This window comes from Seriola dumerili, unplaced genomic scaffold (assembly GCF_002260705.1).
Source record: "Seriola dumerili isolate Sdu_G_001 unplaced genomic scaffold, Sdu_1.0 BDQW01000478.1, whole genome shotgun sequence".
In the NCBI taxonomy this organism is placed as follows: Eukaryota; Metazoa; Chordata; class Actinopteri; order Carangiformes; family Carangidae; genus Seriola; species Seriola dumerili.
The window spans coordinates 308,784-323,322 of record NW_019174733.1 but is presented as its reverse complement, the minus strand read 5'-3'; the positions used below and the strand labels follow the sequence as shown (position 1 = coordinate 323,322).

At 42.7% G+C, this 14,539-nt stretch overlaps 1 protein-coding gene across 1 annotated transcript; it reads right to left on the bottom strand.

Annotated features, from left to right (window-relative positions):
- Positions 1-285: 285 nt before the first annotated feature.
- sfrp5 (secreted frizzled related protein 5) lies at positions 286-14,132 on the bottom strand. Its single transcript, XM_022763859.1, has 3 exons — positions 13,181-14,132; positions 6,033-6,110; positions 286-1,900 (listed from the first exon to the last, which is right to left on the bottom strand). The coding sequence occupies exons 1-3, from the start codon at positions 13,731-13,733 to the stop codon at positions 1,572-1,574; spliced, it is 960 nt and encodes a 319-aa protein (XP_022619580.1). The 5' UTR covers positions 13,734-14,132; the 3' UTR covers positions 286-1,571.
- Positions 14,133-14,539: the final 407 nt, after the last annotated feature.

Genomic DNA, 14,539 nt, shown 5'->3' with positions numbered 1-14,539 from the left:
AATTTTCCACTTGTTTTTTTTTTTTCTTTTTAAATTTCATGGAAACAATTTGATCTGTAAAAAGTATAAAATGCAAAAAATTTTGAGTCACTTTTCTGTTTTTAAATTAAAAATTAAAAATTTTAAGCCTTACAAATACCCAGGAACGTACTAGGACTATGTGTTTTCTCAACCAAGCTTTTTCCAGGTGGTTAAGTTAGAAAAAGATTATTTTTTAAGGATGATTTTGTACTTGGTGGTTTAATCGTGGTGGTGAAGAAATAGCACATTTCAAAGAGGTCTTCTTTATAAAAATTTCAAATATATTTTATTCATTTACTTTTTTGTAAAACAAAGATGTATTTCAGTAACAGAACTACTTACAGGTTAACTGATTAGAAAATATTGTCAAAGTTAAAATTTCATCTCTTATTGCTACGGCAACAGTGAATTCAGGTGCTATGTCTGTATGTATGATTTCTGCTTTCATACCATAGAAGTTTAACTGAAGCAATTAAAAAAAAATGTAAGTACAAAAAAGAAACATTTGAAAAGTGATAGTGAAAAATAGCGAGTACCAGAGACTTATCAACCCAACAATGTTGGTTCTGTCCAGAGTCTCTTTCTCTCTCTTTCTTTCTCTTTTATTCTCCACTTGTTTTCAGGAAGATGTCTTCTCTGCCTTAACCTCCTGCTCTCTCCAATTCAAAAAGAAAAAAGTATTCAAGTTTCCCTCTTTCAGGCCGCAAAAAAACGGTGCTGTACAAAGTCAGTGGAAGCATCATCCAGTCCGCCGGTCTGTCTCATTCCGTCTTCTTCCCCAGCAGGGATAAAAGAAAAAAAGCCCAGTTTTCTAATAATCTAGTATTCATCTGAATTACCTACTTTTTACATTATTAAAACACACAGTTAAGTAGATCATCTACATTTCTCTGCTTTGATGTTGTTCCTCGGAGCTCTGTGCCAGCGTGTGCACTGGCCCATTGCACAGCCCACATGTACTGTAGCGTATCATTTCTGTCAGCTCTTCTTACACTGAAACAAACCCTGCATTCCCACTCAGCTCCCTTCCCATTCTGTCTGCCTGTAATCATCACATTATCAAACATGTTTTCCCTCCGATAGTTGCCTCAAATCTTTATGCTCCCATTTCTTAATGCTACTGTTTTATTGATAAAGTTGCTGTAAGATATATAAGTGATTGGTTCTACTATATCAGAAAAGGAAAGAATTAAACTGCAAAGGGAAGATGAAAATGTCTTTTTTTTCTTCCTAATTGTTATAAATCTGCGGTTTCTTTGGGACTTTTATTATTTGGAGGGAAGTGCAGAATGTGCAGCTTTTCGCCTCTCCAACATTAATATGTCAGATTCAGAACGACCCCCTCGACTACCTGATTCATGATAAAGCTGAGAAAATAAAAGCTTGACCACCCTGCAGCCCATTGTAGGACTATTTCGTGGGCTGATAAAAGATTCTGCAGGGATCTGGGGTTCAGGGATGCATTAGTGGAACGAGAATTAGGATCTATGTGAAACGGGGTGGAGTGTGGGAAGCGACTGTGGACTCTGCGAGCGGCACAGCGGGCCACGTCACTGGAAGACGGTGTGGTAGGTGGGACACTGATGGGACTTCATGTATTTGATGGCGAACTTGAGCTCCTTGCTCTTCTTGTCCCACTTGTGAATGGACATGAGCAGAAGTTGCTGGTCCACTTTGCGGCCCATGATGAGGAAGTTGGAGCCCAGGCTGTCCAGCTGGGAGCATGGGCAGTTGGCGCCATTCTTGATGTACAGGGTCAGTTTCTTCAGGTCCTTCTTCCTTAGCACGCCCTGCTTCAACACTTTCTTTTTCTTTTGTGCTGCAATCAGCTTCCGGTCTCCCTTCTCTTTCTTCACCTCCTTAATTTTCATCTTGAGGGCTGAGGAAGAAGAGAGGAAGAGATATTTTAACTCTTATTCTCTATAAAACAGATATTTACACCCAGAAGCTGTTACTGTGTCACTCTGATTCCTCTATTACTCGCAGCTGTGACATTGCTTCTTTGTGCAGGAACATCACTGAGCTGTTTGCTTGCCAAAGAAGAAGCTGTTTTACACCTCTCCTGGGTATTATCATTTAACCTCTCCCACAGCGTACAGAAATTGCATCTTGTGTGTATGTTTGTGTGTCTGACTTCTTGGGGAAAACCCATAAACGACAAGGAGGACATGTTTTTGGAAGTAAAACAAAAGCTCGTTTTAAAGTTCTCCAATGTAAGTTCAAGTCAAATCCCAAGTCTTCCTCAGCATGTTGCAAGTCAAGGTGCAAGTGCTGACCCTTAAATGACGTGGCAATTAAAATTGTTGTTTGATTGTATCAGGTCTTTTACAAGGTCGAAGCTCGACTTGATTGTTTTTGTTGTGAGCGACGTCTTGTCTCAAGTCAAATCTCGCAGCAGTCAAGTTCAGGTCAAGTTTCTAGTTGTTATTTTTGCGCCTTTCTATTCATTTGTGCATGCAGTTGTATATCTTTAAGCAAAAGTACAGAACAGACCTCTGTGCACAGTTTTCAGTATATGTGGAGTTTGGTTACAGCAAACTCAGGTATCTCCCGTTGAGATTCATGTTTATTAGTTCATATTTTTAAATTTAAGAGATTAAAATTGAACTGTCAGGCCTTTGAGAGTGGAGTTCTCTGGGTGAACATTTTGACAGGTGAAATCAATCATGGGCAGGGCAAAGGCACAGGGTCGGTATGAAACATCGCTATGTACCCGTGCCTGCTGGAAGATCGCCATTTCACTTCTCGCCTGCTTGTCTACAGTTGCATAAACACCCCTGGGTGCACTCTGATACGTATACATGTGAAGTGATAGCATGTTCAAGAAGGAATGTGTGTGTTGAATTTCCTTTCATCCACGTCCTGATTCACATCCAGCTCCCTCACTGAGGACGTGTGTTTATGTGCTGCGTTTGCGTGCCGACATACCTGAGCGTGTGTGTACTTTTGTGAATGACTGCATTCATGTATGTGTGTGTTCAGCAAAGATGGGAAGGATAAAATCATTTCCCTCCCTGCTTCACTTCGAATGCCCACCCATATTCAGGTATATTCACTTATAAGTGATCTAGCGGGGCCCACTGCAGCCTGGCCAGTATCCCTGTGACAAGCTGCGCCCAGGTCGGTACACAAAGTCACTGTCTTTAAAGTCAGCAGAGGGTAGAAGCAGATGGAAAGAAAATGAGAGAGAAGTGAGTGTGTTGTCATTTTGAGGTTAAACAGGTTTCCCTCTAAAGCTAAAGAAAGCAGCCTCTCCCACTGTACCGAGCAGGTGTAGGCTGTGTCCTGCCAGGCCGTCGTCCCAGCCGCTTTTCTTTTCTAGTCTGGTTATTTTTTCCGTGCTGCTCGGTGCTGTGGTGGGACATTTCCTGGTGGTCTGAGGGTCGTCTTGGCCTGCGCCACGATCAGCGATAACATAACAGTCAGGAATGATTTGACCGGCCTCTTGCATCACCTCACCTGTGTGTGCGACGGCTACCTGAACTGCTGCGGCTCGCAGTGTGTGTCCACACCGTTGCTTCTGCAGCGCTGCTCCTGCTGGCCCTTGTATTTCTATATTGAGATTGCCTTTGATAATGCCACCAATAATAATTGATGAGTGGTCAGAAAAGTGAAGACTTGTGAAACAGAAAGCAATCAGGTGATTTTTGTTTACCCTCGTTCAGAGCAGTAGAAAACTTCTGCCCTTCCCCTCATTTTCTGTTAACTTATTGATGTAAAATAGCTTTTTCTAGCCGACATGGGGTTTTACGCTATGACTATATAGTACATATGTAGCCTCCACTTTTTCCTTTAATAAGATGCAATTTCTAAAATGGGTAAAAAATTTTTTAGAATGTACAATAATATTTATAATTGAACATATTTTTTTCATATTTGTTGCTGAGTCACAAATCTTTGAATCTTGTAATCTGGATCATTTCCCTCCCAGATGAACGTAGTGGCCAAATGTATAACCAGTTAGGGTTAGCCTATAACATTAGCAGTCAGGGATGGAGTCAAATTCCCGCCCTGAATTATTGTTTAGGTCCGCCCCTGGCTGGATGGCACAAGGAATGCGGAGAGATCAGACATCAAAAGTACACCGTAACAAAACACGAAGTTCAAAATGCTCTGAGGGTAAATAGTGTCCAAAGATGAATAGGTAATAACATTCATGAGGCGTGAGATCAAACTTTAATCAGCTATCGCCCTATAGAATAACACCGTAGAGTCATTCTTGCCTTGATCTCCAAATCCATACATCACGGTTATCTTGACTTCTATACTCATCCTCATGTCTCATCTACTCACATAAATTCGTGGCCAATAAAGCGTCCAACTATCTGCTTTCACTTGTAATCATGTTTCATTCTAATGAACAGAAAGAATCTGTGTTTTGCTTTCTGATCCTCGCAAAAAAACACCCTCACGTTAAAGGATAGAGACATGCAATCCTGCAATTAATCAGACAAATAAACATCTGTGATTAGGTAAAGTCATGATTAATTACAGAGGGTGAGCCTATGTTTTGGCAGCAGCTCAAAGTGTGAGCAATGTGCACGAAGACGTATTTTGTTGTTGTTGTTGGATGTGATGTGTCGGGTGTTTATTAATTTATTATTTATAAAGGGTCGTGGTCTGTATATTCGGGACATTTCGGAGGTGTGGGTAATCACCAGAAGATAGATTATGAAACTCCTGTCCTCTGTGGGACACTACAGCATAGAAATATGGTTTTCAGCACCGGTCTTGCCGCACTTCATTTTCAGTCACACTATTATCACTAATCTGTTGAGAAACATAAGCCATGTTTCCCAAGGTTATGAGTTGTTGGTTTTTTTTTTTATCACAATTTCTAGTTTAGTGTTTCGAATCTTATGACCAGAGAAAATGGAGAACAATATGTCATTAACTCTAGAAACTGGGGCAACAGTCCATGCAAGCAGAAACTCATCTGCTGCGGAGTACGATGGGCCAAAAGCCTCGATGAGCAGAAATAATGAAATAATTATGTTCTGGCTCCGCGCACGGGTCATTACTGTGGTGAACCTGAACTGCTCGAGAGTGGAAAGTTTGGAAATTGGTGTTGAATGGACGCTGGGGACTGGAAGCTGTTAAATCAATTTATCAGTTTATAAGAAGAAAAGAGGGAATAATTAATGTGCTTTGCTTGTTCATGTCAGTGCTCACTTTGAGCATTTTCTACAAACACTTGCCAGGAGAAAGAAGATCAAAACTGAAACAATAAAGTTATACTTCAAAAAACAAAATATTAAGGCTTTTTTAAATGAATAAGTTTTTACACTGCATAATCTTTTAATGATTTTTTTTTATTTAAAAACTGTGTGTGTGTGTGTGTGTGTGTGTGTGTGTGTGTGTGTGTGTGTGTGTGTGTGTGTGTGCGTGTGTGTGTGTGCGTGTGCGTGTGTGCATGCGTGAGGGATAGAGTTATTTCATTGTTGTAATCCTGCTATTACTTTTACTGTCCTACACAATGTAATGATATTAGCATCCAGGTAGACATGTAACAAACTACTGCTTTCAGGGTATCTTTCTCCCAAGCCAAAACACATTTTCTGATGGATTAATGATGGCACATACTGGTGCCTTTCAACTGCCTTCCTCAAACAACTTGTGAAACACACTTGTAACTCCTGATGAAGCCTGTGGCGAAATGATTTGTTCGCACGGTTACACGGTTTTTGATAAACATAAAACTAAGAGTGGTGTTCACAATGCAGTTGTACTGTGTTGCTTGCAGTCACTCACAAACTGTTTTATTTATATTCAGCAAGCTACAGATTTTTGCAGGTTCAGGTATTTTCAGACCAGCTGAGACCAAACTAAGCAGTCAGTAGCGCAACCTACAGGCAAAGAAGGCAATAGCTGCTGCAACTTCTGCTCCACCTTCAGGCAGTGAGTGTTACAACTGTAGGTTTTTTTTTCCTGTTTAGGGCACCACAAAGTAAACTGCCCTGTACTACACTCTATAAATGTCTATGCAGGTCTTTTCAATTGCTCGTACTTACCAAAGTCACTAGCGCAGTAATGCTCCATGATGTTGTCCGCTTTTAGCTCGTTGTCACACGGAGGGCACACCTTCGACACTGAGGGGAGAGAAAAATAATTACTACACTGAATCACATTTCATTTGGTGCTATTAAGGCCCGGATTAGCTAATATCTAACAGCTGAGTTGAGGTCATTGTTAGTCAAGTGCAGTCAGCAAAACCAAAGCCGTGTCAGTATGAAATCGTTAAGCCCTGACCACTTTTGAGGCACTTATTTGCAGCCCCCCTCCTCTTGTCAGAGGCTATTTGCCGTGGAGCGAATATATAGTCCAGCAGTCTGACTGATGTTTGCCCTGCAATTACATTGGAGAAAATGTTTTTATTCTGGCCGTTGTATATTTTGGTGGTGCACGCGTGGTCTTGGCTGTGCAGAAAGGTAAACGCTGCGGCAGGAGCAGCTGAACACGGTGAAAAGTGATTCAGTACACACACACAGCCAGCATTTAGGCCACACAGCAACCACACATTGTGAAACAGCGAGGGGAAACCAAAGCAACAAGTTCGGTTTATTTTTAACTCTGAATTTATGGTCATGCTTGCTTTGCTCAAAAGCATGTTTGGCCTCACTGACTTTGATTTAGGACTTTGTGATTGTTGTTATTGTGCACCTCCACAGTGGGGATACAACGTGAGAGAGCAGAAATGCAGCCCCTACATTAAGTCTTTTATTTGTTTATTGCTAAATCTTGCTTGTTCACTTTAACGCTCATGTATACCGTAGAAAACTGTCAAAATATGCTTTGATATATGATTTATTACTGTCACATTTTGAGCAAATATTCTGTCTCACTTCTATCACCCACGCCACTTTCAAAACTTGCTTTCAGAGACTTCAATCTCTTTTTTCTCAGACACACAAACACACGCAGACATGCTTCATACTACCTTGCAATTTTCTCAGAAGGCTCTTCAATATAAAACTTTATTATGACAATTACTACATAAACTCCATGTAATCCCAGAGGGGCTGGTTGTACACATCTAATATCAGTCCACTCATGCACGAAACGGAGCCTTGGGCCAAATGAAAGAACAAGGTATAATATTAGAAAAGGTCAGGGAGAGAAGGACGTGGTAGTGTATAGAAATCTTCCCCACACCACATATACACACCTACAGGGCAGAGAAATATGATTATAGCTCTCTCTTTTCCTCTGTGCCACACTTACAAACACGCACTCGTGCGAACACACACACACACACACACACACACACACACACACACACACACACACACACACACACACACACACACACACACAGAGGACTATCCTAGCCCAGTCCAGCCCCTGGGTTAAAAGTCAGGGTTCAGAGGTTATCACCTCAGCCCAAACCTCAGCGTCTGCGCAGATAATGAGAGGGGTCAAAGTGTAGCATGCTTCGCTGCTCGGGTCGTGGGGAGGTGAACCCCCTAACCACTGCTGAGTGTATGTGTGTGCGCGCTCGTATGTCGGAGGGAGTTGAACCATGTTCTTGTAGAGTTACTGCCAGTTTTCTCCTCTGAGGGTTCCCATGCTTTCACAGGCGGGAAACCTGCGAGGCCTACAGGGTCAGGCCTCTAATTGTCTGGTGTTGACAAGAAGACTGGGACAAGAGCATGGAAACACATACACACACACACACACACACACACACTCACACACATACACGCGCACACACACAGAGATCAAGAGACGCCAAAACTGCTCTGGATTTCTCTTGTTTTGAATGATTCCCTTGAAGCTGTTACGTCTTATTCAGACTCCACGGGCATTCATTCTGGTTTCACAGGGGTGGTATGTTGGCTGGAGGCCCAGCTGTGCTGATGCCAGAGCATGTGTCAGGAGAGTGCAGCCCCTCCATGAAACTTAGTTGAGCTTGGACCGACAACCACCGTTTGAATGCCGCGGAGAAATCAATTAAGCGATGACTGCCCTCATCACTTTCCCTGTCGGGGGAATCACCGTTCTGTTCTGATGAGAATCATTGCTGCGTAGCCTGGTGTGTTTTTTTTCCTGGACACGTTTCTACTCAGCAAATATTTTGACATTAGGTCATTAATGTACTTTTGCCATCAACTCAAAGCAGCTTAGGAATTTTTTTTTTTTTTTTTTTTTTTTTTTTTACCATGCCATGTGATTAAATTGTGAATATCACGTTCTTGCTTCAGTTGACTTTGGACTTGACTACCTCTTGTCTGCTGCACTTCGTCATTTACATGCTGGATTATAGACTTAATAACAGAAACATTAATGTTCCCGATCACAGTGAAGAATGTTATAATATTGTCTGAGGATGAGGAGCCAGTGATTGAGGATAAGAGGAGAAGAATGATGGGAGCAGAGTGCGTTGGGAGGTGCTCCGGTGGAAAGCCCTGCTGTTAATCTTCAAAGTGCAAGCCAGAGTGGAAATGACATACGGCAAGATTCCAGCAATTTAACTGCACAACTTCACTTAGTCATAGCTATGAGGTTAATATCACTTTCTCCATTTCAGTCTCTCTCGCCTGCTGTTCACTTAACCTGCTTTAGCTAGTGATGCTGATTGAAAACAGCAAAATGCAACAAAAATCTCCTCAGTATTACAAAGCACTTGTTGATCGAGCTTGAGAACACGTCTGATGTTAATGATAAAGATGTGAAAAGTCATTTGTCAAATAATGACACAGTTTTGGAATAGAAGGCTCCACAAAGAAGTGTTATTGTGCATCGATGTGAATGATGTCTCTAAAATATTTGTCAGCTGTGAGCTCCAAAAACATGACATTACAATGATTTTATCATTATAATCATTTTGCTGTAATTAGTTGGTGCAGTGGGGAGTTGGCTGTGTGTGTTTATTTAATTACGTAGTTTCAACAACATAAATTATGATCATTAATGAGTGGCCAAAAGAGAAAAACTCATTTCCCAATCACAATTAATTCCTAAAAGACTCTATTTGCCATGAAATGAAATTAAAGAATCCTTCTCATTCACTTCAAAAATTCTGTTGGGAACACAAGCCACATTTCATCATAGGCAACATTTCATAAATTGGTTGAAAATCAACTTTATAGTCAGATGAAATCTTGGTTACAGTATCTGCAAATTTATACATGTAGTGCTCACTTTTTCTGTCTCTTTCACACACACACACACACACACACACACACACACATATCTTTATAAGAAAGATAACCAGGTCTAACAATATCGTCATCCGATCCCCTGACGTGTCTTTAACCTCATCCCTTTCAGCCTGAGCATCACAACGACTTTTACGTTCCATTTAAAGTATGCGCGGGTCACTATCTCATGCCTCATTTGGGCCCTTTAAGTTACGAGCAGCAACACTTATGACATAAAACGGTGCTGTGCCGGAGATGAAATGCAGCGTGTGATTTATGTCGGAGGGCCTAACATCTGTTTAAATGCGGCATGCAGACAGACAGAGGAGGACTTAAACATGGCCCGCAGGCAGCCCCGGAGGCCTCTAAAACACAGCACGCTCCTTGCATCTGTAGGAATCCTATACAGAAGAGAAAATACATTCTCAAAAGGCCTAGGCAGTCTTCCATGCACAGACCATTGGATCACATTTTCCCTTTCATATAGCAGCCAAGGCCACATGAGTAGCGCCCATTGTGCTGCTGGGGACCTGACAGTGCTGCCCGTCTCCTTTAGCACGGTTGTAACTGACACTAGCCACATCAGTGAGTACAGCAAGGACAGACAATATCTTTCACACCACGCAATTTCAGCGACTTTCACAGGACAACGTGCGTATTGTCTCAGAGTGCATTTTCTGTGGAAACATGCAATTTGAATTATGGAGTTTACCCCATGCACTAAAGCAGAATCCTGCAGACGCTTATCGTACCTATTGATATACCGATGCTGACAGTAGATAAAGGTAACATCATTAAATCCATAAGGCGGAGTTGATGGGTGGCATTAACTGTGCTCTACCTGACAGAATGAGCTCAGCTGGCCTTTTTTCCTCCCTGGATGCCTGGGCCCTCTTTTGTCAGCAGTCTGCTTGTCTTCCCTGGTATAATATCTACAGACTTGTGTTTCACATAATCACACACCCCATGGGCCCCTGTTACACACACATATGCACGCACATGCCAGAAATCGTTCACACACACACACACACAACCTGAGCTCAGATGTTGGTGGTGTTCCTCTCAGTTTTGGCTATGACAGAGAGGTGGAAAGTGAATCTAACTCTGTACTGTTAGTTTCCACAGGAGCCCTCGAACCGTGCTATATCATGTAATTGCAGAATAGCTCAGATAGCATCGGGCCCTCCCAGACAAGGAGAGCGGCAGGTAGAAGAGCACTTAATTCCTGTGATTGAATCAACTCGCCAAGGTCCACCTGGATTACCACGAGTCCTCATGTGATCTTGTGTGAAGAGAGCCGTCCATGTTCTTTAACACAGAGGGTTCCCAGGAAACTCACTTCTAAGAGTTCTTCTCTGAAATTCCTCTTTATTATTGCTGGCTGTGTTTGTGTATGTATGTGTGCACGTGTTTCTGCGTGTGTGTGTGTGTGTGTGTGTGTGTGTGTGTGTGTGTGTATGTGTGTATTAGAGCCAAAAGCTTGTCCTCAGGATGGCCTCATCGGCACATCTGAGAATCTCTGGTTCTTAACAAAATGTCAGTGACTGAGCCTCCGGGCTAGAAGTGATACGGGTTCACTCTCAGTTTTAAAAACACACACACATACACAAGCAAGCAGTCTAAATTGAATTTTCAAACTTAACCAAAATTCCAATTTTGGTTTATTCTTTTTAAAAAATCATTCAACACATTCGTCTCTTTCCTTTTTGCATGAGATCCCTCTATATGTTTGCACTGATCTCCACTACCACTTCCTGTAATGTTGGCGCCTCTGATCATTGTTTGATTAGATAGGATCAACAAACAGCGGCCTGTTTGAGGAGGTGACAGAAGAGGTTGAGGCTGCCTCCTTCTCAAGGAGCATGTAAAAGAATGAGTTATGGCTCTGCAGAGCCAAAATGTCACATAGTTGATACCAGTCCCACAAAAACAGAGCAGCCATTTTCCCTAATGGAATAAGTCAGCTCTGCGTGAATTCATCAGAGAATCCTCCAATGATCTTTTCCCACTTTTTGTTTAAATTTTTCTTATCAGCCTAGATTGTTAGATATCAGCATACTGTGAACAGTACTGATAAAATGCAAACATATGTCAAACAACTTATGATTGTTGAATTAGTGTAATATGTCAAAGAATAGCTCAAGTTAAGCATTTACTCTATAAATGAAGTATCATGCAGGAACCCTTCAAACAAAGTAGAAGAAAAATGTCAATAAATGGTTAAAGGTAAGAAGTGGAATATAGGGGAATAACAAACTGTTTTCTTTGAGTCCTTATTGAAAACAGAGAGGCGGACACTTTTTATGCTGCAGGAAGCAGCTTTTCTCCTCTCCTGCGCACTGTCTGCCTCTCTTTACTCTCCCGCTTCCCCCTCTTTTCATTCCTCTCCATTCGCCTCTCTCAGGGACAATCAGACTTTAGCCAGTCCCTTTCTCTGCCTGCCTCTCTTGTCCTGTCATGTCGACTAATTAGAGGGAGCTCAGTAATTGGCCTTCTAGCTAATTGGCCTGCTGGCTGCCAGACGCAACAAAGGCTGAGCAGGCTGGGACACAGTGGGGACTGTCCCCCTGCACTGTCTAAAGTCCCTCATCAACTCCCTCTCTCCCCCTCTCAGCACTGACTGCTTTTGTGAAGAGGGCTGCTTAAGTAGTCGCGGTGCACATACACACACACATGCACACACCTACTGCTCTATCTAGTTCCCACTCTCAGCCCCTCACACCTCACGATTGGCCCATCTGTCCTCTCACTCGTCAGTAAAAAAAAAAATTATATAATATTTTCTTTTTCTTTCTTTTTTTTTTGTGAATCAGAGCTCTCTCACAACCTGCAGCGTGCCCATGTTTTTTTTTTTTTTTTTTCCTAGGCTTTATTTGTTCATTTATCTACACTCTGCAGACCAGCCTGTGAGTTGCATGCAAGACTTAAAATAAGACCATCTCCATTCACTCAGTTGTTATATTGATTGATTAGCTGTTGATGGATGTCTGCTGATAAAGGCGCGTGTGTATGCATGTGCATGTGTGTCACCTTTTCGGGTTGAGATGTGTTTAACATCACAGTGCATTTATCTTAACTCAGTGACCGATCTGGCCGCTGGAGTCTCTCCGTCTCATGTGTCTCTCTCAGTCTGTCTCTGTCCCTCCCTGAGGCGTATGTAGATGGCAGGGAGCCTCCCTGAACTGAACTGTCCACTTACCCAAGAACTTTCCCCTGTAGCCTCTTCCTGCTCCCGTCTCCCTCCCTGACCTCCTCTGGATAGTCTCTCACTCAAACTTTCATCTGTCATGATTGCAGTGCGGGGAAACCATATGAGCCTCCCAGCCGTTTTCAGACTCTCACTGTTTCTGACTCAGCAGGCTCTTGAACACTCATCTGTCTTAGTAATGTTATTATGTTACATGAATCAAAGTCCTGTAATTTTCAATGCAGAGACAAACTCATTTGCTCTTCATTTGTTTTTCTTTGATAGTGTTTTAATTCTGCATTTGTGTCCGCACAACACAAGTCATATAGTATAGCAATAAGTTCAGCTTTTTTTATTACCATTTCATTTTAAAACTGGTGCCTTATTTGAAATGCATGCTAATGTATGTATTGATATTGCTTACTAAAATGCAAGTGTTATACTTCATATTTAAAAACTAGAATTAGCACAATATAAACTATAGTTCAAACAGAATATTAACAATCAATACAGCATGTTTTTTGTGCTGGAAAAGTTTTATTAAAGTTGTATTTATTGATTTATTATTTAACTTAAACTGGTTGTAATGTGGTTACTGAACTTGTCACATGAAATGTTGAAATTTTAGAGGGGATTAATATTAGAAATTGTGCAAAATGTCAAGTTAACATGTTGCCAAAAACACATTTTATATGCTATAATTTCAACAAGTGACTCTTTCAAGGCCCATACTAAAATTCAATGTGTGTGTATATGTTTACACTTTAGTGTGTGAGTATGCTTGAATGAAGGTGTGTGTCAGAGTGGGTGTATGTGTACATAGCTGCCGTACCTGGTGGCTGGGTCGCATGGTTCCCAGTGAACTGCATGGGGATGCAGAGGTCGTTATCAATGGGGAACTTATCGCAGGTCAGCATCTCCGGCCAGGGGAATCCATAGGTCTCCATCACTGGAGCACAACTGTCCCTCACAGCCTCACACAGCGAGCGGCAGGGATAGATGGGCCTGTCCAGGCACACAGGTGCAAACAGCGAGCACAGGAAGACCTGGGTATCAGCATGGCACCGTTTGGCCAGGAGTGGCACCCAGCTGCCCGCCTGCTGCTTGACTTCTGGCATGGTCTCGTGATCCAGGAGGTTGGGCAGCCTCATCTTCTTGTAGCCCACATTGTGGCACAGGCGCAGGTCAGCTGGTATGTCCACACACTGGGGCTGCTTGGTGTAGAAGCGGCCATTGTGGAAGTTGTCCGCTTGCCAGCTGTAGTAGTCGTACTCATCTGCGGCTGAGACGGTGAGGAGGAGGAGGGAGAAGAGCGACAGGCCCAGTGCCAAGCTGAAGGAGCCCTGGGTTAATGCCCACCTGTGGCTCTTTTGTCCGTGTGCCATGCCTCTCTGAGCTCGGACCAACAATTCAAGAAGGTTGTATCCAAAGTCTCCAAAGTAACTCAGTGACAACAAAATGCAGAGAGAAGAGAGGAATAAGTGGGGCAGGCGTACAAGCTGTAATCCCTTTTTTTCTCCTGAGTATGGATGCGGCGGATTGAAAACAAAAGTGTTTAATTCCCTTCTTCCCTGGAGAGTCAGCCCTCTAAGCCTCCTTGAAACACCTCCCTGTGTGTGTGTGTATATGTGCCTCAGGTGGAGTGGGGAGGCAGCAGTCAAGAAAGGGTGAGCACACAAGTAGGACTGCTTATTTTCTAACTTTCCCTGTTCACAATTTCTCTCTGTCCTTCCCTCTCCCTCTCTTCGAACTGTCTCCAGCCCTCCCCTGCTCTCTGTCTATCAGTCTGTAGCCGTAATGAGGAGTACCTAGGTTATAAGAGGCAGTGGTGGCTGCTTTCTGCTGCTGCCTGCCCCTTAGCAGACTCCCAGACCACTCACCTTCCTACTGGCCTCCCCTGGACTCAGTCACCACAGCCTCAGCCAATCACAACCCTGGGGGAGGATCCCACTGGCCTTCAGAACACTCCTCCTGCCCCTTATCCTCGACAGAACCCCTCCTCTAGAACAAGTTAACATGAGAAACAGAGAGAGTGAGAATAAACGATGGCAAGTTTCTCCAGCTGTATTTTTTGGGCTCATTTCTTTAACATGCACAAGATTCTTTGATCAGAAAGACAGCAAGCGTCCATCATCAGCCTCTGAGTCATGCTGTTTTCATGAACTTTCTACCCCTCTTACATCTACCCATC